The sequence below is a fragment of the Carcharodon carcharias genome, chromosome 31 (assembly GCF_017639515.1).
Source record: "Carcharodon carcharias isolate sCarCar2 chromosome 31, sCarCar2.pri, whole genome shotgun sequence".
Lineage (NCBI taxonomy): Eukaryota > Metazoa > Chordata > Chondrichthyes > Lamniformes > Lamnidae > Carcharodon > Carcharodon carcharias.
The window spans coordinates 27,362,881-27,390,574 of NC_054497.1; the positions used below are offsets into that span (position 1 = coordinate 27,362,881).

General features: G+C 46.4%; 2 protein-coding genes across 4 annotated transcripts in view; one reads left to right on the forward strand and one right to left on the reverse strand.

Annotated features, from left to right (window-relative positions):
* LOC121271731 (transcription factor AP-4-like) overlaps window positions 1–6,716 on the forward strand; it is a 49,561-nt gene extending 42,845 nt beyond the window's left edge. For all 3 annotated transcript variants that reach the window (XM_041177932.1, XM_041177933.1, XM_041177934.1), the window contains 2 exons: window positions 4,180–4,344; window positions 4,845–6,716. In XM_041177932.1, coding sequence (XP_041033866.1) covers window positions 4,180–4,344; window positions 4,845–5,135 — 456 coding nt within the window. In that variant the 3' untranslated portion in view covers window positions 5,136–6,716. The remainder of the gene's footprint in view (window positions 1–4,179; window positions 4,345–4,844) is intronic.
* A 1,683-nt stretch (window positions 6,717–8,399) lies between these two features.
* st13 (ST13 Hsp70 interacting protein) overlaps window positions 8,400–27,694 on the reverse strand; it is a 56,166-nt gene continuing 36,871 nt past the window's right edge. The window contains exons 9-12 of the mRNA XM_041178125.1: window positions 25,679–25,795; window positions 18,715–18,763; window positions 17,304–17,401; window positions 8,400–8,985 (exon numbers count right to left, since the gene is read on the reverse strand). Coding sequence (XP_041034059.1) covers window positions 8,857–8,985; window positions 17,304–17,401; window positions 18,715–18,763; window positions 25,679–25,795 — 393 coding nt within the window. The 3' untranslated portion in view covers window positions 8,400–8,856. The remainder of the gene's footprint in view (window positions 8,986–17,303; window positions 17,402–18,714; window positions 18,764–25,678; window positions 25,796–27,694) is intronic.

Consider the following 27,694-nt stretch of genomic DNA (forward strand, 5'->3'; position numbering starts at 1 on the left):
TCTCTCTCTCTCTCTCTCTCTCTCTGTGCCTGTCTCTCTCTCTCTCTCTCTCTCTCTCTGTCTCTCTCTCTCTCTCTGCTCTCTCCCTCTCTCTCTCTGTGCCTGTCTCTCTCTCTCTCTCTCTGTGCTGTCTCTCTCTCTCTCTCTCTCTGTGCCTGTCTCTCTCTCTCTCTCTCTCTGTGCCTGTCTCTCTTCTCTCTGTGCTCGTCTCTCTCTCTCTCTGTGCCTCTCTCTCTCTCTCTCTCTGTGCCTGTCTCTCTCTCTGCTCTCTCTGTGCCTGTCTCTCTCTGCTCTCTCTGTGCCTGTCTCTCTCTCTCTCTCTGTGCCTGTCTCTCTCTCTCTCTCTGTGCCTGTCTCTCTCTCTCTCTCTGTGCTCTCTCTCTCTCTCTGTGCCTGTCTCTCTCTCTCTCTGTGCCTGTCTCCTCTCTCTCTCTGTGCCTGTCTCTCTCTCTCTCTGTGCCTGTCTCTCTCTCTCTCTGTGCCTGTCTCTCTCTCTCTCTGTGCCTGTCTCTCTCTCTCTCTGTGCCTGTCTCTCTCTCTCTCTCTGTGCCTGTCTCTCTCTCTCTCTGTGCCTGTCTCTCTCTCTCTCTCTGTGCCTGTCTCTCTCTCTCTCTCTCTGTGCCTGTCTCTCTCTCTCTCTCTCTCTCTCTCTCTGTGCCTGTCTCTCTCTCTCTCTCTCTCTCTCTGTGCCTGTCTCTCTCTCTCTCTCTCTCTCTCTGTGCCTGTCTGTCTCTCTCTCTCTCTCTCTGTGCCTGTCTCTCTCTCTCTCTCTCTCTGTGCCTGTCTCTCTCTCTCTCTCTCTGTGCCTGTCTCTCTCTCTCTCTCTCTCTCTCTCTTTGTGCCTGTCTCTCTCTCTCTCTCTCTCTCTCTCTGTGCCTGTCTCTCTCTCTCTCTCTCTCTCTCTCTCTCAGCTCTGTGTCTCTCTCTCTCTCTCTCTCTGTGCCTGTCTCTCTCTCTCTCTCTCTCTCTGTGCTGTCTCTCTCTCTCTCTCTCTCTCTCTCTCTCTCTCTCTCTCTCTGTGCCTGTCTCTCTCTCTCTCTCTCTCTCTCTCTCTCTCTGTGCCTGTCTCTCTCTCTCTCTCTCTCTCTCTCTGTGCCTGTCTCTCTCTCTCTCTCTCTCTCTCTCTGTGCCTGTCTCTCTCTCTCTCTCTCTCTCTCTCTGTGCCTGTCTCTCTCTCTCTCTCTCTCTCTGTGCCTGTCTCTCTCTCTCTCTCTCTCTCTCTGTGCCTGTCTCTCTCTCTCTCTCTCTCTCTCTGTGCCTGTCTCTCTCTCTCTCTCTCTGTGCCTGTCTCTCTCTCTCTCTCTCTCTGTGCCTGTCTCTCTCTCTCTGTGCCTGTCTCTCTCTCACTCTCTCTGTGCCTGTCTCTCTCCCTCTCTCTCTGTGCCTGTCTCTCTCTCTCTCTCTCTGTGCCTGTCTCTCTCTCTCTCTCTCTCTGTGCCTGTCTCTCTCTCTCTCTCTGTGCCTGTCTCTCTCTCTCTCTCTGTGCCTGTCTCTCTCTCTCTCTCTGTGCCTGTCTCTCTCTCTCTCTCTGTGCCTGTCTCTCTCTCTCTCTCTGTGCCTGTCTCTCTCTCTCTCTCTGTGCCTGTCTCTCTCTCTCTCTCTGTGCCTGTCTCTCTCTCTCTCTCTGTGCCTGTCTCTCTCTCTCTCTCTGTGCCTGTCTCTCTCTCTTGCTCTCTCTGTGCCTGTCTCTCTCTCTTGCTCTCTCTACGCCTGTCTCTCTCTCTTGCTCTCTCTGTGCCTGTCTCTCTTGCTCTCTCTGTGCCTGTCTCTCTTGCTCTCTCTGTGCCTCTCTCTCTTGCTCTCTCTGTGCCTCTCTCTCTTGCTCTCTCTGTGCCTCTCTCTCTCTCTCTCTCTCTGTGCCTGTCTCTCTCTCTCTCTCTCTCTCTCTCTCTCTCTGTACCTGTCTCTCTCTCTCTCTGTGCCTGTCTCTCTCTCTCTCTCTGTGCCTGTCTCTCTCTCTCTCTCTGTGCCTGTCTCTCTCTCTCTCTCTCTGTGCCTGTCTCTCTCTCTCTCTGTGCCTGTCTCTCTCTCTCTCTCTGTGCCTGTCTCTCTCTCTCTCTCTGTGCCTGTCTCTCTCTCTCTCTGTGCCTGTCTCTCTCTCTCTCTGTGCCTGTCTCTCTCTCTCTCTCTGTGCCTGTCTCTCTCTCTCTCTCTGTGCCTGTCTCTCTCTCTCTCTCTGTGCCTGTCTCTCTCTCTCTCTCTGTGCCTGTCTCTCTCTCTCTCTCTGTGCCTGTCTCTCTCTCTCTCTCTGTGCCTGTCTCTCTCTCTCTCTCTGTGCCTGTCTCTCTCTCTCTCTGTGCCTGTCTCTCTCTCTCTGTGTGCCTGTCTCTCTCTCTCTGTGTGCCTGTCTCTCTCTCTCTCTGTGCCTGTCTCTCTCTCTCTCTGTGCCTGTCTCTCTCTCTCTCTGTGCCTGTCTCTCTGTCTCTCTGTGCCTGTCTCTCTGTCTCTCTGTGCCTGTCTCTCTGTCTCTCTGTGCCTGTCTCTCTCTCTCTCTGTGCCTGTCTCTCTCTCTCTCTGTGCCTGTCTCTCTCTCTCTCTGTGCCTGTCTCTCTCTCTCTCTGTGCCTGTCTCTCTCTCTCTCTGTGCCTGTCTCTCTCTCTCTCTGTGCCTGTCTCTCTCTCTCTCTGTGCCTGTCTCTCTCTCTCTCTGTGCCTGTCTCTCTCTCTCTCTGTGCCTGTCTCTCTCTCTCGCTCTCCCCCTCTGCCTGTCTCTCTCTCTCTCGCTCTCCCCCTCTGCCTGTCTCTCTCTCTCGCTCTCCCCCTCTGCCTGTCTCTCTCTCTCGCTCTCCCCCTCTGCCTGTCTCTCTCTCTCGCTCTCCCCCTCTGCCTGTCTCTCTCTCTCGCTCTCCCCCTCTGCCTGCCTCTCTCTCTCTCTCTCCCCCTCTGCCTGCCTCTCTCTCTCTCTCTCCCCCCTCTGCCTGCCTCTCTCTCTCTCTCTCCCCCTCTGCCTGCCTCTCTCTCTCTCTCTCCCCCTCTGCCTGCCTCTCTCTCTCTCTCTCCCCCTCTGCCTGCCTCTCTCTCTCTCTCTCCCCCTCTGCCTGCCTCTCTCTCTCTCTCTCCCCCTCTGCCTGCCTCTCTCTCTCTCTCTCCCCCTCTGCCTGCCTCTCTCTCTCTCTCTCCCCCTCTGCCTGCCTCTCTCTCTCTCTCTCCCCCTCTGCCTGCCTCTCTCTCTCTCTCTCCCCCTCTGCCTGCCTCTCTCTCTCTCTCTCCCCCTCTGCCTGCCTCTCTCTCTCTCTCTCCCCCTCTGCCTGCCTCTCTCTCTCTCTCTCCCCCTCTGCCTGCCTCTCTCTCTCTCTCTCCCCCTCTGCCTGCCTCTCTCTCTCTCTCTCCCCCTCTGCCTGCCTCTCTCTCTCTCTCTCCCCCTCTGCCTGCCTCTCTCTCTCTCTCTCCCCCTCTGCCTGCCTCTCTCTCTCTCTCTCCCCCTCTGCCTGCCTCTCTCTCTCTCTCTCCCCCTCTGCCTGCCTCTCTCTCTCTCTCTCCCCCTCTGCCTGCCTCTCTCTCTCTCTCTCCCCCTCTGCCTGCCTCTCTCTCTCTCTCTCCCCCTCTGCCTGCCTCTCTCTCTCTCTCTCCCCCTCTGCCTGCCTCTCTCTCTCTCTCTCCCCCTCTGCCTGCCTCTCTCTCTCTCTCTCCCCCTCTGCCTGCCTCTCTCTCTCGCTCTCCCCCTCTGCCTGCCTCTCTCTCTCGCTCTCCCCCTCTGCCTGCCTCTCCCCCTCTGCCTGTCTCTCTCGCTCTCCCCCTCTGCCTGTCTCTCTCGCTCTCCCCCTCTGCCTGTCTCTCTCGCTCTCCCCCTCTGCCTGTCTCTCTCGCTCTCCCCCTCTGCCTGTCTCTCTCGCTCTCCCCCTCTGCCTGTCTCTCTCGCTCTCCCCCTCTGCCTGTCTCTCTCGCTCTCCCCCTCTGCCTGTCTCTCTCGCTCTCTGTCCTTTTGCCTGTCTCTCTCGCTCTCTGTCCTTTTGCCTGTCTCTCTCTCTCTCCCTGTGTCTCTCTCTCTGTGCATGTCTCTCTCTCTCCCTCACTCTGCCTCTCTCTCTCTCTCTCTCTCAATCGACCCATTTCTCTCTGTCTGTCTCTCCCTCTGTCCACCTGTCTGCTTCTCCCTCGCCCTTTGTGCAGTTGAATATGTTTTTATAGCCTGTGATGTTTCTTCTGATTTTATTTTTTAATTTGTTTCCCTCCCTGTTAGCTTTCCATCGCTCACAGTCCCCCAGCCCCAACTCACCACCCGACAGTCATAGTGCCAGCACCACTGCCTCCCAGCGTACTACAGGTCAACGTGGTAACTATGGCACCAAGCTCTGTCATCAGCACAGTGTCCACGTCGAAACAGAACTTGGACACCATTGTACAGGTATGGGGGGGCGGTGGGGGGGTGTTGGCTATGGTCCAGGGGTTCATGGGGTGGAGGGAGCTGGGGATTAAGAGGGTCACCGTCGTAGGTATGGGATCTGAGGGTCATGGTGGGGTCAGAGGGTCAGGGGGTGCTAGGGTCACTATTAGGCACAGGAAGGGGGGGGATGCTGTCAGCTCACTCTTGTCCAAAAAGTGGGTAATACTTTTCTCTGTCGTGCCTAATGCAGGGATTGAGGCTGGTTGTGGTGCCTCAGCTCTGCCTGATTGAGATCAGCTACTGAGCCCAGATCAGGGGCTGTGTTTAGTCTGGACGTGTCAGTACAGCTGGGAGGAGGGGGCTGCAGGAAGAGGCTGACCCATTTTTTTTTTTAAAGGGAGTTACAAATATTGACGTAATGGCCGGGGAGAGGGTGGGGTGGGCATTTCAGAGTCCGGTCAATATTAAATTTCTTCTTTTGTGCTTTTGCCCCGTCACCTGAATATGTCTTTTCTTTCAAGGCCATTCAGCACATTGAAGCCACTGAGCAGGGGGTCAAGGAGGAGCCAGAGCGAGTGGAGAAACAGACCACGGCTTTCCTGAACCTCGACAGGATGCAGGATGGCGTCAAGGAGGAGAGGGAGTGGCATGGGCTGGTGACAGCCTCACCGCTGATAGTCAAGAGCTCCTTCGGCGATGCGGCGTCCGAAAACCAGGAAGCTGATCGGAGAGAAATGCTGACAGCTCTAAGGCCCAAAGTGGAGGTGGAGCCGATTCCCTCTGTGCTGGTCCCTGGGACTGGCATCCTCTAAACAAGACTGCGGAGACGTGTCAGTGTGAACTGAGGGGACGGAGGCCAGTCTGTAGAGTTTGAGATTAACGGACCTTTGAGCGGCATTCTTCCCAAACTAACCCCTTCCTGTCCTTGCAGTGAGAGCAGCCTCGAAGGTACTCTGGTCACAACCCTGTGTGCGAGGTGGCCGAGGGTCGGGTTTTGTTGGCCAATTCCGATTTCTGTGGTTTGTTGTAAAAGCCACTCTGACCGGTTGTGTCCGAGCGATAGGTTTGAGGTCTGGATGGCCCATCAGTGCAAATATGTCACTAAACCTGATTTACTTTAGCAACCACCACAATTCTGCCACATTTTTCTGCAAGTAACTTTTTTAAAATTACATTTTTTAATGGCCCATTTTATGGAATTTGTTGATCGCGTCACCCTAAATGGCGATTAGGCAATCCAAAATAAGTTAATTAACACTCAATTCAAAGGCAAATGTGTCATAACCTAGTGGGACTACAGGAGCTGGCTTGAGTGTTGGACTGTTTGTTTCTATGGTGTCCTTGCAAAAGACTATTAACACTTTTTTCTGTGCATCCTGTTCCCTAGAAACAATACCTTTTTCTGGGGTATTGTTTGTCCAGTGTCAGCTGTGTGCCCCATGTTTGTCCTCCTTGCCCTAAGAAGCTGATCTCTATATATGTGCCTTCATGAGCATTAGCGGGCAATTTGACTGTGGGGAGCGTCATGCCTCATCTGCTGACCTTGTCCAAGGTTCGCACTTGGATTGTTTTATTCCCTGCCTATCCCAGGAGATCCACTTTTAACAGCACAATGGATACCTCAGAGCAACTTTGCTCAGTCCAAGGACAGAAACTTGGGCCTTGTGGGCCGGTGCCACACCAAGTCATGCTTTTGTGGAGCTGTGTGATTGTTAGAACTTCCCTCATGTCACATCTGAACCATCAGTTAGGAAGTGGATACTGTTCTTCTGGCTAAAGGTAGGGATGTTTATAAAGACCATTATCAAGCCCGTTCACTTCACATAAAACATTGGTGGCGGGGGTGGATGGTGTTAGAAAATCTTGTGCTTTTGGCAAAAGATCTGACATGAGAGGAAATGAGTGTGTACCTTCTAGGATGCTCTATAGGTGGACTGAAAAGGGGGAGTATGAGATTAAGTTGTTATATCACTTAAAAGATCACAGCCAATTTGGGAACAGTTTGGATGGACCCTGCTTTCATGTAGACCATATTATTTTTCAAGCAACTTCTTGGGATGACTAACTGCTGCATGGTGTACAGAATGCATAGTGCAGTCACTACAGGGTGTGATGTAAGGTTTTATTGTAGGTGATGCCTTTTTACATATACTTTTTTTTAAAAAAATGTTAATGGGATGATAAAGAAAAATCTGTCAGTTTTTTTTGGGATGCAGACTTGAGTGGTGTTTTACAAACCACACAATGAAATTGTTGCCAGTGTAGTGTGTGGCAGAATGATCTTGGGCCTAGGCCGGTCTTAGCACATTGCTGATACAGCCAGGTCTTTAAGAACAGTACTGCTATCTGTGCATTGTATGGGAGGGTTGTATAAAATCTTTTTAGAGCACTTACATTTGAGTTTCTAAAGGTTATTTGTTTATTTTCTTAAATATCTCGCACTTCAAACTGCAGTATGCCTTTTTGAGAGTTGTCGCTTAATGCATTGTACACAAGACTGACTTGTTTTGAAAATTCGATTAGATCTATAAACTGGTGGTTTGCATTTTTTTAAAAAAAAACACTCCATTGATGAATTAATCTCTGGTTTTGTGCTATTCTGCTAAGTTGACCCAGAGCATGAGGGTGGATTTATAGGTGGGCTGTAACTGGTGCCAGGAATGGCAGTTTCCTGTTGGCTGCCTCTGCTGCCAGTGTGTGTTGGGGGCCGGGGAGGAGGGGGGACCCTGGATGGGGAACCAGATCGGGTCTGGGCTTATCGCTGGTCCAGTAATATGGTATTGCTGACCAAGTACATCTGTGCAACACAACCCAGTGAATGAGAAACATCCAAGGAGAGAGAGAAATGATTTTTTTGAACATCCAGTGACAAGAAACAGGCTTGAGAGATCGCACGGCCTCAATTTCTTAATTCTTTCATCAAGTCCCTGCTGCTTAATCCTGGTTTCAGTGCCTATTACCTGGTCATTGAGTCGTTATAGCACCAGAGGAGGCCATTCAGCCCATCGTGTGCATAGTACTAGAGTGAAAGTTTCTTCCAAGCTGTTGCTAACATCCCTCTAGCTAAGCAGTGGGAAATGTGCAAGAGACCAGGATGGTTTGTTGCCCTAATAATTTTCAACCGTTCTAGCTGTCTTCCTCCTGGAGATGTATTCAACAATCACTCAACCAGGCCTGTCCAACTGTGTTGGTAGCCACTGTGAGCAGAATTTAAGGAATCGCTTGATCTCCCAATTACCCAGCTCTCCCATTGCAGCATCTAACTTTAAAGAAGTTGAAAGCGTTTTTTTTTTGCCTCTTTTGGAGAGGAATACTACTGGGCATTCTATTTCCTGCTTTCTTTCTCATCCAAGTCAGACAATCTGAGACTAGAAGTTCTCTGCATTTACTTCCCCCCATTCTGCCTAACTTTAACACATGCTGTTCAAAGGGTGGGGGGGTTGGTGCACAGACAAGTGACAGAGAACAATTTCGGAACCAACCCAAAAACATACTTCAGTTGTTAAAACTCTCCTCAGCCCAAGCAGACTCCAGAAACTGCTAGTTCAGATGGCAGGAGAGGTTTCTTGAATAAATGTTGATGATATTTGAAACCACAGATCATTCTGTTTTGGAGAGCAGGGAAGGAAGGACAGGATACTTAACTCTGAACAAGGAGCTGCCCTATCACCAATGTAAAAGTTTACATATTTATACCTCTCTCTTTCTCTCCACCCCCCGCCCAACCCCCCCCAGTGAGTAGTATAGACTAAGGTTTTAACACTGTCCATCAGGGAATGAGCTGCTCATAACCAAAGACTCAGCTGTCTAGTATTAGGTAGGATGGGTGATAAAGTGCCCTCCCCAACTTAATACCATGAATTTCCTATGGGGAGTGCCACCTTTCCCCAGTAGCACCTTACCATAGATTCTCATTTACAGTCCCTTAGAAATTAGCTAAATCACTTATCTGCTACAGCATCAAGGGTCAATCACATTTTAAATCTAAAATGGGTGCAAAAAATATGGCTGCTGCCTTTTCGACCATGCCATAATAGGAAACTGCTTGTTTGTGCCAATGATAGATTAGAAACATGTCAAGGGCTGAATGCACACACAACACACGTGTGCACAGATTTTATTCTGTGTTTTTCTTTTTACAACCAGTTAACGTGTTTGCATTAAATTCCCCACTCTACCATTTTAAACCATTGACTTTAGCGTTAGTTGGTTTGCTAAAATAGTAAAGGAATCAAATGCCCCCCGAGTTTGTTAGTGAAGATTCAAGCTTCCCTGTCTTTTGAGTGTCAGTCACACAACCTGTTTCCAGACCTGGGTTACTGCAGACATCAAGCAGCATGAGTGTTTCTGTGCATGAGCAACGATTTTTACTGTTTAATTCCAAAAAAAAACAAATCAAATTTTTTTTAAGAAAGACTCAAAAATATAGCAGGCTACTCTGCACATTGGGAGGTATAGATACAGGATAGTGCATGGGGGGTGGAGAGGAAGTTTAATTAGGATTTTATTTGGAACATTCAGTGATCTGCCTCTTTAAGGCTTGGCTCCAAATTTAGATGACAGTTTTCCCACAAAGTTCATCACCTTCGGGTTGTTCTGGTATTTTGAGATGTTAGCTGGGTTCTGGGCCACGTCTTGAAATGCTGCCATTATTTCAGGATCCTGCAGAGAGAAGCATTTCAAAATAATGTTTAAACATGAAAGAAATGTCGAAGGCACGTACATGATGTTTAAGGCTGACTGTGTCAAAATTTTCTGGTTAACCCTTCCAGCTTCCCTAAAGCTGAAAGAGGATGGCAGCACGCTGTGTAGTACTGAACAAGGGCCCAGCTTTGTTCCCTTACCTGTGGTAAGTTAACAGATCTCAGGTGAAGTGGTAGAGGGAATCAGAAGTGGCCTCAGAGTAATACCAAACCTGGAATTTCTAACTCCCACTCCAGATCACTCCACAGGGGTTAGCGCACACACTAACCCCGGCGTTGATTCAATTCTTCTCGGCAAAAAAACCCACCCCCCCCCCCCACCCCACCAAATCACAACAAACACACTCTGGACAAAGTCATGTGAAAATGACTATACGAGGATGTAAAGAGTAAGCAACTTCATGTGGAGGCATGGTCTAGTATGAATCACCACCTGCAAAACAGGAAGGTTAGGGGCAGTGAAAACATGCCCATTTCCCAACCAAGTGCTGCTCCTTGGCCTGTAACAAACCAACAGATGGTACACGGCATCTGATAGGATCCTAAACGTCCCTTACTGACAGGCATTTGAGAGGCTGGGGAAACAGAACAAGTACTGCATGACTACGCTGAGAAGACGAAACAAGACCACAAAACACACACTGCTGCTCTGCAGCAGGTTCTGGACAGAGTATCAGTGAGCAGCTACTCTATACATCACAGTGCTGACTCTGCCTATATTAGTGGGCAACTGTATACACCACAGTCTGACCCTCACTGTATTTTAGAGGAGCTACTGTATACACAGTTCTGAGCAGACTGAATTAATGACAGCTACTGTATACATCACACTGACCCTGACTGTATTAGTGAGCAGCTACTATATACATCACAGTGCTGACCCTGACTGTATTAGTGAGCAGCTACTATATACATCACAGTGCTGACCCTGACTGTATTAGTGAGCAGCTACTGTATACATCACAGTGCTGACCCTGACTGTATTAGTGGAAAACTACTGTATACATCAGAGTGCTAACCCAGATTGTTTTAGTGAGCAGCAATTGTGTACACAATGCTCACGCGGACTGTTTTAATGAGCAGCTACTGTACACGTCACAATGCGGACCCTGCCTGTATTACTGAGCAACTACTGCATACATAGTGCTGACCCTGCCTGTATTAGTTAGCGGTTACTGTAAATGACTGTGTTGCTCACTATTACTGTCAGGGTCAGCACTGTGATGTATATAGTAGCTGCTCACTAATACAGTCATGGTCAGCACTGTGATGTATATAGTAGCTGCTCCCTAATACAGTCGTGGCCAGCGCTGTGATGTATATAGTAGCTGCTCACTAATACAGTCAGGGCCAGCGCTGTGATGTATACAGTAGCTGCTCACTAATACAGTCAGGGTCAGCACTGTGATGTATACAGTAGCTGCTCACTAATACAGTCAGGGTCAGCACTGTGATGTATACAGTAGCTGCTCACTAATACAGTCATGGTCAGCACTGTGATGTATACAGTAGCTGCTCACTAATACAGTCAGGGTCAGCACGGTGATGTATACAGTAGCTGCTCACTAATACAGTCAGGGTCAGCACTGTGATGTATATAGTAGCTGCTCACTAATACAGTCGTGGCCAGCGCTGTGATGTATGTAGTAGCTGCTCACTAATACAGTCAGGGTCAGCACAGTGATGTATACAGTAGCTGCTCACTAATACAGTCGTGGTCAGCACTGTGATGTATATAGTAGCTGCTCACTAATACAGTCAGGGTAAGCACGGTGATGTATACAGTAGCTGCTCACTAATACAGTCATGGTCAGCGCTGTGATGTATATAGTAGCTGCTCACTAATACAGTCGTGGCCAGCGCTGTGATGTATATAGTAGCTGCTCACTAATACAGTCGTGGCCAGCGCTGTGATGTAGGTAGTAGCTGCTCACTAATACAGTCGTGGCCAGCGCTGTGATGTATACAGTAGCTGCTCACTAATACAGTCATGGTCAGCGCTGTGATGTATACAGTAGCTGCTCACTAATACAGTCATGGTCAGCACTGTGATGTATATAGTAGCTGCTCACTAATACAGTCAGGGTCAGCACTGTGATGGATACAGTAGCTGCTCACTAATACAGTCAGGGTCAGCGCTGTGATGTATACAGTAGCTGCTCACTAGTACAGTCAGGGTCAGCGCTGTGATGTATACAGTAGCTGCTCACTAATACAGTCAGGGTCAGCGCTGTGATGTATACAGTAGCTGCTCACTAATACAGTCAGGGTCAGCACGGTGATGTATACAGTAGCTGCTCACTAATACAGTCAGGGTCAGCACGGTGATGTATATAGTAGCTGCTCACTAATACAGTCATGGTCAGAACTGTAATGTATACAGTAGTTGCTCACTAATACAGTCATGGTCAGCACGGTGATGTATATAGTAGCTGCTCACTAATACAGTCATGGTCAGCGCTGTGATGTATATAGTAGCTGCTCACTAATACAGTCGTGGCCAGCGCTGTGATGTATACAGTAGCTGCTCACTAATACAATCAGGGTCAGCACTGTGATGGATACAGTAGCTGCTCACTAATACAGTCAGGGTCAGCACTGTGATGTATACAGTAGCTGCTCACTAATACAGTCAGGGTCAGCGCTGTGATGTATACGGTAGCTGCTCACTAATACAGTCATGGTCAGCACTGTGATGTATATAGTAGCTGCTCACTAATACAGTCGTGGCCAGCGCTGTGATGTATATAGTAGCTGCTCACTAATACAGTCAGGGTCAGCGCTGTGATGGATACAGTAGCTGCTCACTAATACAGTCAGGGTCAGCACGGTGATGTATACAGTAGCTGCTCACTAATACAGTCAGGGTCAGCGCTGTGACGTATATAGTAGCTGCTCACTAATACAGTCGTGGCCAGCGCTGTGATGTATATAGTAGCTGCTCACTAATACAGTCAGGGTCAGCGCTGTGATGTATATAGTAGCTGCTCACTAATACAGTCAGGGTCAGCGCTGTGATGGATACAGTAGCTGCTCACTAATACAGTCATGGTCAGCGCTGTGATGGATACAGTAGCTGCTCACTAATACAGTCATGGTCAGCACGGTGATGTGTATAGTAGCTGCTCACTAATACAGTCATGGTCAGCACTGTGATGTATATAGTAGCTGCTCACTAATACAGTCATGGTCAGCGCTGTGATGTATATAGTAGCTGCTCACTAATACAGTCGTGGCCAGCGCTGTGATGTATACAGTAGCTGCTCACTAATACAGTCAGGGTCAGCACTGTGATGGATACAGTAGCTGCTCACTAATACAGTCAGGGTCAGCACTGTGATGTATACAGTAGCTGCTCACTAATACAGTCAGGGTCAGCGCTGTGATGTATACAGTAGCTGCTCACTAATACAGTCGTGGCCAGCGCTGTGATGTATATAGTAGCTGCTCACTAATACAGTCGTGGCCAGCGCTGTGATGGATACAGTAGCTGCTCACTAATACAGTCAGGGTCAGCGCTGTGATGGATACAGTAGCTGCTCACTAATACAGTCATGGTCAGCACTGTGATGGATACAGTAGCTGCTCACTAATACAGTCAGGGTCAGCACGGTGACATATACAGTAGCTGCTCACTAATACAGTCAGGGTCAGCGCTGTGACGTATATAGTAGCTGCTCACTAATACAGTCGTGGCCAGCGCTGTGATGTATATAGTAGCTGCTCACTAATACAGTCAGGGTCAGCGCTGTGATGGATACAGTAGCTGCTCACTAATACAGTCATGGTCAGCGCTGTGATGGATACAGTAGCTGCTCACTAATACAGTCATGGTCAGCACTGTGATGGATACAGTAGCTGCTCACTAATACAGTCAGGGTCAGCACGGTGACGTATACAGTAGCTGCTCACTAATACAGTCAGGGTCAGCGCTGTGACGTATATAGTAGCTGCTCACTAATACAGTCGTGGCCAGCGCTGTGATGTATATAGTAGCTGCTCACTAATACAGTCAGGGTCAGCGCTGTGATGGATACAGTAGCTGCTCACTAATACAGTCATGGTCAGCGCTGTGATGGATACAGTAGCTGCTCACTAATACAGTCATGGTCAGCACGGTGATGTATACAGTAGCTGCTCACTAATACAGTCAGGGTCAGCACTGTGATGTATATAGTAGCTGCTCACTAATACAGTCAGGGTCAGCGCTGTGACGTATATAGTAGCTGCTCACTAATACAGTCGTGGCCAGCGCTGTGATGTATATAGTAGCTGCTCACTAATACAGTCAGGGTCAGCGCTGTGATGGATACAGTAGCTGCTCACTAATACAGTCATGGTCAGCGCTGTGATGTATACAGTAGCTGCTCACTAGTACAGTCAGGGTCAGCACGGTGATGTATACAGTAGCTGCTCACTAATACAGTCAGGGTCAGCGCTGTGATGTATACAGTAGCTGCTCACTAATACAGTCGTGGCCAGCGCTGTGATGTATATAGTAGCTGCTCACTAATACAGTCGTGGCCAGCGCTGTGATGGATACAGTAGCTGCTCACTAATACAGTCAGGGTCAGCGCTGTGATGGATACAGTAGCTGCTCACTAATACAGTCATGGTCAGCACTGTGATGGATACAGTAGCTGCTCACTAATACAGTCGTGGCCAGCGCTGTGATGTATACAGTAGCTGCTCACTAATACAATCAGGGTCAGCACTGTGATGGATACAGTAGCTGCTCACTAATACAGTCAGGGTCAGCACTGTGATGTATACAGTAGCTGCTCACTAATACAGTCAGGGTCAGCGCTGTGATGGATACAGTAGCTGCTCACTAATACAGTCAGGGTCAGCATGGTGATGTATACAGTAGCTGCTCACTAATACAGTCAGGGTCAGCGCTGTGACGTATATAGTAGCTGCTCACTAATACAGTCGTGGCCAGCGCTGTGATGTATATAGTAGCTGCTCACTAATACAGTCAGGGTCAGCGCTGTGATGTATATAGTAGCTGCTCACTAATACAGTCAGGGTCAGCGCTGTGATGGATACAGTAGCTGCTCACTAATACAGTCATGGTCAGCGCTGTGATGGATACAGTAGCTGCTCACTAATACAGTCATGGTCAGCACGGTGATGTGTATAGTAGCTGCTCACTAATACAGTCATGGTCAGCACTGTGATGTATATAGTAGCTGCTCACTAATACAGTCATGGTCAGCGCTGTGATGTATATAGTAGCTGCTCACTAATACAGTCGTGGCCAGCGCTGTGATGTATACAGTAGCTGCTCACTAATACAGTCAGGGTCAGCACTGTGATGGATACAGTAGCTGCTCACTAATACAGTCAGGGTCAGCACTGTGATGTATACAGTAGCTGCTCACTAATACAGTCAGGGTCTGCGCTGTGATGTATACAGTAGCTGCTCACTAATACAGTCGTGGCCAGCGCTGTGATGTATATAGTAGCTGCTCACTAATACAGTCGTGGCCAGCGCTGTGATGGATACAGTAGCTGCTCACTAATACAGTCAGGGTCAGCGCTGTGATGGATACAGTAGCTGCTCACTAATACAGTCATGGTCAGCACTGTGATGGATACAGTAGCTGCTCACTAATACAGTCAGGGTCAGCACGGTGACATATACAGTAGCTGCTCACTAATACAGTCAGGGTCAGCGCTGTGACGTATATAGTAGCTGCTCACTAATACAGTCGTGGCCAGCGCTGTGATGTATATAGTAGCTGCTCACTAATACAGTCAGGGTCAGCGCTGTGATGGATACAGTAGCTGCTCACTAATACAGTCATGGTCAGCGCTGTGATGGATACAGTAGCTGCTCACTAATACAGTCATGGTCAGCACTGTGATGGATACAGTAGCTGCTCACTAATACAGTCAGGGTCAGCACGGTGACGTATACAGTAGCTGCTCACTAATACAGTCAGGGTCAGCGCTGTGACGTATATAGTAGCTGTTCACTAATACAGTCGTGGCCAGCGCTGTGATGTATATAGTAGCTGCTCACTAATACAGTCAGGGTCAGCGCTGTGATGGATACAGTAGCTGCTCACTAATACAGTCATGGTCAGCGCTGTGATGGATACAGTAGCTGCTCACTAATACAGTCATGGTCAGCACGGTGATGTATACAGTAGCTGCTCACTAATACAGTCAGGGTCAGCACTGTGATGTATATAGTAGCTGCTCACTAATACAGTCAGGGTCAGCGCTGTGACGTATATAGTAGCTGCTCACTAATACAGTCGTGGCCAGCGCTGTGATGTATATAGTAGCTGCTCACTAATACAGTCAGGGTCAGCGCTGTGATGGATACAGTAGCTGCTCACTAATACAGTCATGGTCAGCGCTGTGATGTATACAGTAGCTGCTCACTAGTACAGTCAGGGTCAGCACGGTGATGTATACAGTAGCTGCTCACTAATACAGTCAGGGTCAGCACTGTGATGTATATAGTAGCTGCTCACTAATACAGTCGTGGCCAGCACTGTGATGTATACAGTAGCTGCTCACTAATACAGTCATGGTCAGCGCTGTGATGGATACAGTAGCTGCTCACTAATACAGTCATGGTCAGCACCGTGATATATACAGTAGCTGCTCACTAATACAGTCGTGGCCAGCACTGTGATGTATACAGTAGCTGCTCACTAATACAGTCATGGTCAGTGCTGTGATGGATCCAGTAGCTGCTCACTAATACAGTCATGGTCAGCACGGTGATGTATATAGTAGCTGCTCACTAATACAGTCATGGTCAGCACGGTGATGTATACAGTAGCTGCTCACTAATACAGTCAGTGTCAGCACTGTGATGTATACAGTAGCTGCTCACTAATACAGTCGTGGCCAGCGCTGTGGTCTATACAGTAGCTGCTCACTAATACAGTCAGGGCCAGCGCTGTGGTCTATACAGTATCTACTCTGTAATACAGTCTGTGTCAGCACTGTGATGGGGGTGCAGTACAGGAATTCAGTTTTAATCGTGTTACTTCAACCATTGTTGTCTCTGATCCAAATGATGCCTGGCACTGTATAAATCCTGTGGAGGTCAAATTGTTGTCCTGACTTGTCAAAACTTGTCATCAGTGAGCTCCTTTCTAATTGTGGATGTGAATACCCAACTCCGTCACTATATTAGTGAGCAGCTACTATATACATCACAGTGCTGACCATGACTGTATTAGTGAGCAGCTACTGTATCCATCACAGTGCTGACCCTGACTGTATTAGTGAGCAGCTACTGTATACATCACCGTGCTGACCCTGACTGTATTAGTGAGCAGCTACTATATACATCACAGTGCTGACCATGACTGTATTAGTGAGCAGCTACTGTATACATCACCGTGCTGACCCTGACTGTATTAGTGAGCAGCTACTGTATACATCACCGTGCTGACCCTGACTGAATTAGTGAGCAGCTAGTGTATATATCACAGCACTGACCCTTAATGTATTCAGAACAGTGCTGACCCTGGCTCTGTTAGTGAGCAGCTATTGTAGACACCACCATGCTGGCCCCCTGTATTATTGAGCAGCTACTGTAGACACAGTGCTGAGCAGACTGGATTAGTGAGCAGCTAATGTGAACATCACACTGCTGCCCCTACTGTTTTAGTGAGCAGCTACTGTATATATCAGTGCTGACCCTGACTGTATGCATTGCAGTGCTGACCATGACTGTATTAGTGAGCATCTAATGTATACAGTGTTGACCCCTGAGTGTATTAGCGAGCAGCTACTGTACACACAGTGCTGAGCAGACTGGATTAGTAAGCATCTAATGTAAACTCAGTGCTGACCCTGGCTTATCAGTGAGCAACTACTCTGTACATCACATTGCTGACCCTGACTGTATTAGTGAGCAACTACTGTATACATCACAGGGCTGACCCTGCCTGTATTAGCGAGCAGCTACTGTACACAGTGCTGACCCTGACTGTATTACAGAGCAGCTGCTGTATACATCAGTGCTGACCCTGACTGTATTAGTGGCCAACTGTATACACCACAGTCTGGCCTTCACTGTATTTGTGAGCAGCTACTGCATGCACAATGCTGAGCAGGCCGCATTAATGACCAGCTACTGTATACATCACAGTGCTGCCCCGGACTGTGTTAGTGAGCAACTACTGTGTACATCGCAGTGTTGACCCTGACTGTGTTAGTGAGCGTCTACTGTACACTGCATTAATGATCAGCCACTGTATACAAGTTTGTATGGTGAGATTGACAATTCTTGCTATAGTTTACCTGCATAGCTGCAAGCACCTCTGGGTCACCAAGTAGATCATTTAGACCAGGCATTCCTGCCATCCCAGGCATTCCTCCTGGAAAACCACCAGCACCACCTGATGATAGGAAAAAAATCACCATGTAATTAAGGGTGATGCTGAATTGAAGGATAAGGTGATTATGGAGTGGTACAAATACAATGACCTCTTTGGCGCAGTATAGATACAATGGCCCCTCTCCATGGCTGATGGGATTGAGCTGCAATTGAACCTACATCTATGGGAAGCCACAATATAGGGGACTAGGGGATAATTCAAAGAAAGTGATTGACAGAAGCTCACAAAGACCATTTTAAATTGTCACACAGCCAGGACTGCAATGGAACAGAGTATTATCCTGGGTTTAAATTCAGTTCAGATGAATTGGAAGTCTTCTCCAACTGTAGGCACTAAAGTGCCTTAAATTCTGCATTCACTGCTTGTCTCACTCACAAGCCATAAAATAGCTGATGTAGGAGCTGGCTGGTTTGTGCCAGTGACCTGATCAGAACTGAGGCAGCAGTACTAAATATGGCTGGTCTCAGCCACCCTTGGACCAGCAAGGCTGGAGGTCAAGCTGTTTGGGCCATAACCTGCCAGATCCCCTGACGTGTGCTGGAGAGTGCACATACATGATGACATTGGGTAAGAAAAAGGGAAGGCTTGGTTGTGATGCCCTCTGTTGTTGAATAGCATGCCAACATTCATTGTCTGGGACAGTATAACGAAAAACAACCACTTCTGGCGAATAATTGGAATATTGCTGGGCCCTCCTGAAACCATCGCCCAGTAAAAGTCAGCCAAAGGATACGGAAAAACACAAAATCTTTAAAATGGAATAATGGCAGGCTGTTCACATTGCTACCAGAGGAGAAGGATCCAGAATCTGACTTGACGAGGGTGCCAGTTTGTGATCAGTTGCTAATAGAATACAGGAAGGCAAACCTGGCACCGCAGGGACACAATCCAGTGCATCCCTTCAAGGGACAACAGTACTGATATTTCCAAGGTAGGTCACCAACTCAAAATGGGCATTAACAAACTAATATTAGAAGGGAAGCTAACAATGGAAGAAAACAGAACAATTTCTGTGCAGCAACCACTGGCTACAGAGAGCATCTGGTCGCTCAGGGGAGTGTTGGCATTGCCAACACCCCTCTCTTTCCACCCCCCCCATTTTAATGAACCAATGTTTTTTTTCTAAAATGTTCAGGGCAGATTGTAATTAAGGGATTTGAGTGGAAGGATTTGCCCAGAATGGCAGCATGAGGAGAGTCCCTGGTCAGGTGTCACATTCTTCCCAGCTGCCATAAAACAGCAGTCCCCAGGAGTTGAGATGTTCATTCTTTGTTCTCTACACAGCGAGCAAAGAAAGGCACAGGGAAACAAACCTGGGAAGCCACCGAATCCAGCTGCCCCTGGACGGCGAGCCTCTTCCTCCTGAAACAAGGAAACAGATGTTACTGGATGACAAGTAGGCTACAAAGACTAGAAATTAAACAGAGTATCTACTGCGCCAGCTAAAAGCAGCTGAACCAGGCCATGGAGATTCCCTTGGAGCCCAGACTCTCCATTCAGAATCTTCAGTGCCAATTATTTTATTAGGTGCAAATGTCTTGAACTATTCAGATATCAGAGCGTCACAGAATTGTTACAGCACAGGAGGCCAGTTGTGTCTGCGCTAGCTCTCTGATTGAGCAATCCTTCCAGTACCCTCCCCTGCCTTCTCCCCATAGCCCTGCACATTCTTCCCTTTCAGATAATAATCCAATTCCACCTTGAGTGCCTTGACTGAATCTGCCTTCACCACACACACAGGCAGCACATTCCAAACCTTAACCACACGCTGTGAGAAAAAAATTTCTCATGTCTTCCTTGCTTCTTTTGTCAATTATCTTAAATTGGTGCCCTCGCGTTCTTGTTCCTTCCACCAATGGGAACAGTTTCTCCCCATCTCCTTGGTCCAGACCCATCATGAAATTGAATCCCTCTAGCAAATCTACTCTGAACCTTCTCTTCTACAAGGAAAACAGTCACAACTTCTCAAATCCTATCTATGTAACTGAAGTTCCTCATCCCTGGAACCATTTTCATGAATCTTTTCTGCAGTCTCTGTAATGCCTTCACATCCTTCCTAAAGGGTGGTGCCCAGAATAGGACGCAATACTCCAGCTGAGGCCAAACCAGTGTTTTATACAAGTTTAGCATAACCTTCTTGCTCTTGTATTCTTTGTTACTATTAATAAAGCCTGGAATACTATGTGCTTTATTAACTGTTCTCTTAGCCGGTCCTGTCAACTTCAGTGACTTATGTGAATATACGCCCAGCACGTCAGTCACTAAATTGGAGTCTAGTTAACATCACAAGGAGATTCTACTAGATCTAGCAAACAGTACCAGTACAAAATAACAAACAGAAACAACCTCAGATCCTGATTGCTAGGCACTCAGTTGTGATGTGCCCAGTTTACTGACAGTTACCATCAAGGGTCTCTATTATAAATTCCAGACTGTCATACTTTCTTATTAGCCATTCCCTTAAATGATTGGAGCCTCTCATCATATTTGACTCTCACTGTGCTACATCATATTCTACAATATCATGACCAACAATTCAACAATAGCATCATCCCCTTCTGATCGGAACTGGATATTTAAGTCTTTCACACACACACTTCAATCTCTCCAAAAAATAATCAAGTTAACACTAGACCAGGTTAAGTTTGCCTCAAATCGTAAACTGCTTTACCCAGAGATGAAACTTACAGATCAACATGTATAATCAGAGTTGTTTCATTATGTATTAATATGACTTGGCTTCATGTATTGATATAAAAATAAGATACTCTACACTATCCATTTTGGTGAGTCACCTTCCTTAAAAGGAAAAGGTCCCATTCACATTCTGTCCTACAGTCCTGGACAAAACCACCTCTCTAACATTTGCTATCCAACTGCCTGTTCAGCATCCAGTTTCTAAAAGCCTTTAAGTTTTTTAAAAAAATAAACCAACTGCACTGCTGGATTTTAGTCAAAACCCACACCCTAGAAGAGAATCCAACTTCCTAACTCGGTAATGACCCCTGCTCTGCTCAAATGAGTAGGATTGGCTCAGCAGCATGAGGGTGAAGAGTCAGTTGATTGCACAAATGATGCTTCATTGTTCTTAGCATGCTGGGTCAAACAGACTGTCCAAAATGGAACACATCTGCTGGATGTGCTGCCCCACTGCAGCAAACATTAACAGCATATTTTAAAACAATTCATCTTAATCTTTTCCATGGGAGACAGTCAAAATAAATCCAAAAGCAAGAGTGAGGAAGAGTCAACAGAGGCAAGGAGGCTGCCAGTGCATTTGAACTTCAGCCCAGCACCTCCATAACAGCAACGCACACTAACAAAAGCTCTAGATAGGCCAGTTCACTCCAAGTTCTGATTATGTTTTAAGATTCGTTTCGGCTTTTAAACCAATTCACTTGCCTGCTTTAGATTTTTTATTTCATGTTATTTTAAAGTTTTCACAATTTAAATGCTGATACCTGCTCCCTGTTGCCAAGCCTCTCGACATATCATCAAATGTAGATTTACTGACCAGATTCTGATTGAACTTAGCCACCATTAGGCCTTCATCAGTTGTACTGTCTTGTCATTATGATGATGAATGAACAATTGGGCCTGCTCAGCAAGTAGCAATCTGGAAAACCAGTCACTTCAATCAGGTGCTCCCAACATCGAGCCCAACAGTGGTAGAATTTTACCTATCACAAGAACACAAGAGGTAGGAGGAGACGGCCATTCAGCCCATCGAGCTGATCTTGGGCTTCAACTCCACTTTCTCGCCTGCTCCCCATATCCCTCGATTCCCTGAGACACCACAAACTGTCTATCCCAGCCTTAAATACCATCAGCGATGGAGCATTCACAACTCTCTGGGGCAGAGAATGCAAAAGATTCACATCCCATCGAGTGAAGAAATTTCTCCTCATTGTAGTCCTAAATGATTGACCCTTTATCCTGAGACTTCTGGATTCCCCAGCCAGCAGAAACAACTTCTCAGTGTCTACCCTGTCAAGCCCCTTCAAAATCTTGTATGTTTCAATGGGATCACCTCTCATTCTTCTAAACTCCAGAGAATATAGGCCCAATTTACTCACCCTCTCATCACAGGACAACCCCCTGATCCCAGGGATTAATCTAGTGAAACTCCATCAGGTGACTCATGGACTCTGGCAGCACTCACCTTTGAGCCAGAAGGTGCAACCCCACTAAAATCTCAAGCATTTAATCCAAGTTGACAATTCACTGCAGTACTTTCACACAAGACATTAAGACTGCATGCTAATGTGGACGTAAAAGATCCCATTGCATCATTTGGACTGCAGGGAGTTTATACTGTCCTAGCTATTATTTGCCCCCAACCACACAAATAAAATTAACGGGCCTTATGCCTCATGCACTGTTTGTGGGATCCTGCTGTGTGTAAATTGGCTACGTTTACCCCACGGTGACTGCACTTTAACAGAAAGAATTCATTTGCTGTGAATCGCTTTGGGATGTGCAGAGGGTGAGAAGCTCCTACACAAACATAAGCTCTTGGTTCCAAATATCAACTTTTATCTTGACCTCTGAATGCAAGTATTCTATTAATTTGGTGAAGATTTATCTAAAAAAAAACGCCAATCCACCCAGATGGAGCACCCAGGCTACTCTGTGTGGTACTAAACAATGACTTTTATTTATTCATTCATGGGATGTGGGTGTCGTTGGCTAGGCCAGTATTTACTGCTATCACTAATTGCCCTTGATACTAAACAACACACACGAGGAAATTCCCAGTCTTGATTTTTGGTCTGTGACACGTCAGGTAAGCTCAGGAGCTCCTCGGTTGAGTTTGAGACGTCCCCTCATTTCTTTTCTTCATTTAAAACTATTCCCAGAACCCATCACTCTGCTGAGCAATTTGGTTACCACAACGCAGACACCACCCCCTCCCCCCCGCAAACCCACCCTAGTCACTTTATAGAATCATGGGCTGAAGGGCCTCTTCTGCACTATCGAGTCTGCACCAACACGTGAGAAACACCTGACCTACCTACCTAATCCCATTTACCAGCACTTGGCCCATAGCCTTGAATGTTACAACATGCCAAGTGCTCATCCAGGGACTTTTTAAAGGATGTAAGGCAACCCACCTCCACCACCCTCCCAGGCAGTTCATTCCAGACCGTCACCACCTTCTGGGTAAAAAAGTTTTTCCTCACATTCCCTCCTAAACCTCCTGCCCCTCACCTTGAACTTATGTCCCCTCGTGACTGACCTTTCAACAAAGAGGAACAGCTGCTCCCTATCCACCTTGTCCATGCCCCTCATAATCTTGTACACCTCGATCAGTCACCCCTCAGTCTTCTCTGCTCCAACAAAAACAACCCAAGTCTATCCAACCTCTCTTCATAACTTAAATGTTTCATCCCAGCCAACATCCTGGTGAATCTCCTCTGCACCCCCTCCAGTGCAATCACATCCTTCCTATAATGTGGCGACCAGAACTGCACACAGTACTCCAGCTGTGGCCTCACCAAGGTTCTATACAACTCCAACATGATCTCCCTACTTTTGTAATCTATGCCTTGATTGATAAAGGCAAACGTCCCATATGCCTTTTTCACCACCACACTAACATGCCCCTCCGCCTTTAGAGATCTATGGGGACACACGCCAAGGTCCCTTTGTTCCTCAGAACTTCTTAGTGCCATGCCATTCATTGAATACTTCCTTGTCAAATTACTCCTTCCAAAGTGTATCACCTCACACTTTTCAGGGTTAAATTCCATCTGCCACTTATCTGCCCATTTGACCATCCTGTCTATACAGCCCAAGACACTCAACCTCACTGTTAACCACCCAGCCAATCTTTGTGTCATCTGCAAACTTACTAATCCTACCCCCCACATAGTCATCTATGTTGTTTATATAAATGACGAATAATAAGGGTTCAAGCACAGATCCCTGTGGTACGCCACTGGACACTGGCTTCCAGTCACTAAAGCATCCTTCTGTCATCACCCTCTGTCTTCTACAACTAAGCCAATTTTGAATCCACCTTATCAAATTACCCTGTATCCCATGTGCATGCACCTTCTTTATAAGTCTCCCATGTGAGATCTTGTCAAAGGCTTTGCTGAAATCCATATAAACTACATCAACTGCACTAGGCTCATCTACACACCTGGTCACCTCCTCAAAACATTCAATTAGGTATCTTTAGGTGTCTACTTCCTCATCTTTCCATTTGTGACACAGTTTGGGATTTTTGGTATTGTTATATAGAGTAGATAATTTGTATATTTAATAATTTTACTGATAAGTTGTATTGACCAGTTATATATTTGATATTGTTATATATGCTGGATAAGTTGTGTGCTTTCCCTTCTAGTTTAATGTATTTTTGTAATTGTAAATGCGTGGCACTCAGAGCTTTATAATGTTGTAATCTCCTAAAGGTTTAACAGCAGCTTTTTATCTTGTTTAATAACTCTTTTATTTGTACTTGTGAAGCAATGAAAATAATTCTAAATGACATTATTCTTCCTCTCTCACATATTGCCCTATTGATGTCCTAGCATCAGGGGAATTTCCAACAGCTAGACCTAGTTTGTATGGATGCACCAATACAGTTACCAGGACTTCAGTCAATTGTAATGGAAGTATGAAAATTTCACACGCACTCATGGAAACGATCTAGCAGTAAACATAGGCTTTGATCCTTCAAATCTAGGTAATGGCCAGACATTTTGAATTATATAGCACTAGGCTGAGATACTAGTTACAAGAAATATATGGTACCAACTCACAAGGTAAACTTAGTGACAACCCTGGAGGTACTCGTATTAAGGTTCAGGAGGCTTTGCAAGTTTAAATATCTGTTATATGGGACTTGTATATCAGTATAGGAAAAGTCTTGGGACTATACAAAATAACAACTCTAAGGCTTTGTGTTGCAAAGTTGAAGACTTAAAAAAGATTCAAAGTTAAACCGGAACTGTTTATGCAGTATCACAGTGCTCCTATTTGAAAAGTATCAAGCTTTTCTGTCGTACAAACATACGAAGAGGATTAAGTGCTCGGCCCCTCAAGCCTGTTTTGCCATTCAATAAGATCATGGCTGATCTGACTGTAACCTCAACTCCACATTACCACCCACCCTTGATAACCTTTCACCCCCTTGCTTATCGAGAACCAATCTACCTCTGCCCTAAAATATTCAAAGACTCTGCTTCCACCACCTTTTGAGGAAGAGAGTTCCAAAGACTCACAACCCTCAGAAAAAAAAATTCTCTTCATCTGTTTTAAATGGGCGACCCCTTATTTTTAAACAGACCAATTTTTTAAAAAATGTTTTATTGCTGCCAGGTCCAAATGCTTACATTACTATCTATTTCTAATCAAGCCTCCACAGATGGTGTCTGACCTGATGAGCGTTTTCCAGCATTTGCTGCTTTTATTTATAATAGTTTTCCCAGATAGGAATATTTTTACTGAAAAATTATAGTTCCTGTGCAGAGTAAGGAGAAAAGGGCAAAATCAGGAATCCGCACATCAGAGGGTCAATGAAGATTGTGGAAACACCGGAGAAAGTAGCCAAAAAGTGATTGAAATGGTATGGTCATCTTCTTTGGAGAGAGGCAGCATGCGAGAGAGCGAGAGAAAAGAGAAGGGGAAATGTGGCGAGGTGAGTGATCGAAATGGGGCTGCCAAGAAGAGGAGGAAGGAAGATCTAAGACCAGATGGAAGATGCGGTGGTGAAAGACTTAAAAGCAGCGGGATTGGAAGAGCAATGAGTGACTGACAGGAGACGACAGGGAAGGGTGAACAACCAGCATTGTAGCGACTCCAAGTAAAATGGGAGAAGCTCAAAGAGGTAGTTCCTGTGTTTTAGATTTTGTTGATGGGTAAGATGAAAATGGGTTGGAGGGAGCTGGCATGGACCAGTTGGGCCGAATGCCCTGTTTCTGTGCTGTACACCTTCTATGTAAAGTCAAGGATCCCATTCAACATTACTATCCAGTGACTCTTACTAAGGAGTACATGCATGGACACTGAGGACGACTGCACAGACCCCAATAAATCAAAAGCCTGTCAACATTCACTGACTAGACTCAAGTAAATTAATATAAAAACAGAAAAACTGCAGATGCTGGAAATCCAAAACAAAAAAAAAATCAAGTAAATTAATATTTGGTTGAGGGGTTGAAAGGCAGCACACATGTGCTTTTCAGCAAGAATCTGCTTTACCAGGACAGGAAGAAGGAGAAATTGGAAGAAAATGAAGATGATTTCCAATACCTTGCCACTTACCTTACGTGCTTTCTCATGTTCCTCTTTTGCTTTTTTTGCACGTTCTATTCGCTCCCGAATAGCCTTCTCTTCACGCTTCCTTTCATATTTTCTTCTGTGTTCTATAATCTTTTGAGCCTAAAAAAAATGTTGTTGAAATATTTAATGCACAAGCCTCTCTGAATAAATAAATCTACTCTTCCCTTACAACCTGCTCCACCAAAGTTGACAAAGACAGTCAGGTCCATTGCAGGTCTACAACAGGCTATGTTTAAAGGAATTTTTGGAGTTTTTTTTTTAAAAAACTGGTAGGCGTAGAAAGAAGCTATCGCATGTTCCTCACCCCAAGATCGAGCGCTAACAAACTATATTTTATGGTTTATATTCATACAATAAAGAGGGATGTAAATGGGGGGGGGGGGGAAGAACCAGGAGGTACAGCCCAAAAATTAGAGCCAATCCTTTTAGGAGTGAAATTAGGAAACTACACACATCTATACACAAAGGGGGGGGTCAAAGTTTGAAACCTTCCACAAACAGCAATTGATGCTAGATCTTTCACATTCAAAGGGATCAGGAAAAGTGGGGGGGGGGGGGGGGGGGGGGGGGGGGGGGGGGAGGAGGAGGAGGTGGTGTAGGGTATATGGAGTTAAGTTGTAGATCAGCATTGATCTCACTGAATGGCAGAAAAGGCTCGAGGGACTAAATGGCCAATTCCCTTTCCTGTGTTCCCCCCCACACTACAGAGGCAGGCACCATGAGATGTCCCTAGAATGCCTACCCTTCTCTTTTAGCAAGTGTTCTGGGGGGGTAGAAGAAACAAGAAGTGGCATTACACCATGCTCCTTATGATTCATATTCTCTTCTTTTCAAAAATTGTGTTCTGCACTATGACACAATAGTACAGTGCAGCACAGTCTCAGACAGTAGTTGTACTCTTTAGGTTCAAAATACCACTAGAAATTTCACTCTCCCCTTACTGGTTTCAGGTCCTGCACCTCTTTCTCCCAGCCACTTGTACAAGGAACTGCAGCATAGAGTGCAAGGTGACAGAGTTCACACAAGGTCAAAAGCCAACACCCTTTAATTCAACCAGCTTTGCCGCTTACAAGCTTATCTTCCTGACTGGACTTCCATAAGAGTGAAAATAAAAACAAAATAACCTGGAAAAACTCAGCAGGTCTGGCAGCATCGGCGGAGAAGAAAAGAGTTGACGTTTCGAGTCCTCATGACCCTTCAACAGAACTGATTTTTCTTTACAAGGAGAGGGTTGAAATATAAGCTGGTTTAAGGTGGTGGTGGTTGCCGGGGGGGGGGGGGGGGGGGGGAGAGAAGTGGGGGGTGGGGTGGTGTGATTGTAGGGACAAGCAAGCAGTGCAAGGAGCAGATCATCAAAAGATGTCACAGACAAAAGAACAAAAGAACAGGTGTTGAAGTTGGTGATATTATCTAAACGAATGTGCTAATTAAGAATGGATGGTAGGGCACTCAAGGTATAGCTCTAGTGGGGATGGGGGGAGCATAAAAGATTTAAAAATATTTTAAAATAATGGAACTAGGTGGGAGTATTTGTTTTTAAATCTTTTATGCTCCCCCCACACCCACTAGAGCTATACCTTGAGTGCCCTACCATCCATTCTTAATTAGCACATTTGTTTAGATAATATCACCAACTTTAACACCTATGTGTTCTTTTGTTCTGTTGTCTGTGACATCTTTTGATGATCTGCTTCTATCACTGCTTGTTTGTCCCTACAACCACACCCCCCCCTTCACTTCTCTTCTCCCCCCCCCGGCCCCCACACACATTAAACCAGCTTATATTTCACCCCTTTCTTGGATTCACTCAAGTTCTGTTGAAGGGTCATGAGGACTCGAAACGTCAACTCTTTTCTTCTCCGCCGATGCTGCCAGTCCTGCTGAGTTTTTCCAGGTAATTCTGTTTTTGTTTTGGATTTCCAGCATCCACAGATTTTTTGTTTTCAACACCTGTGTTCTTTTGTTCTGTTGTCTGTGACATCTTTTGATGATCTGCTC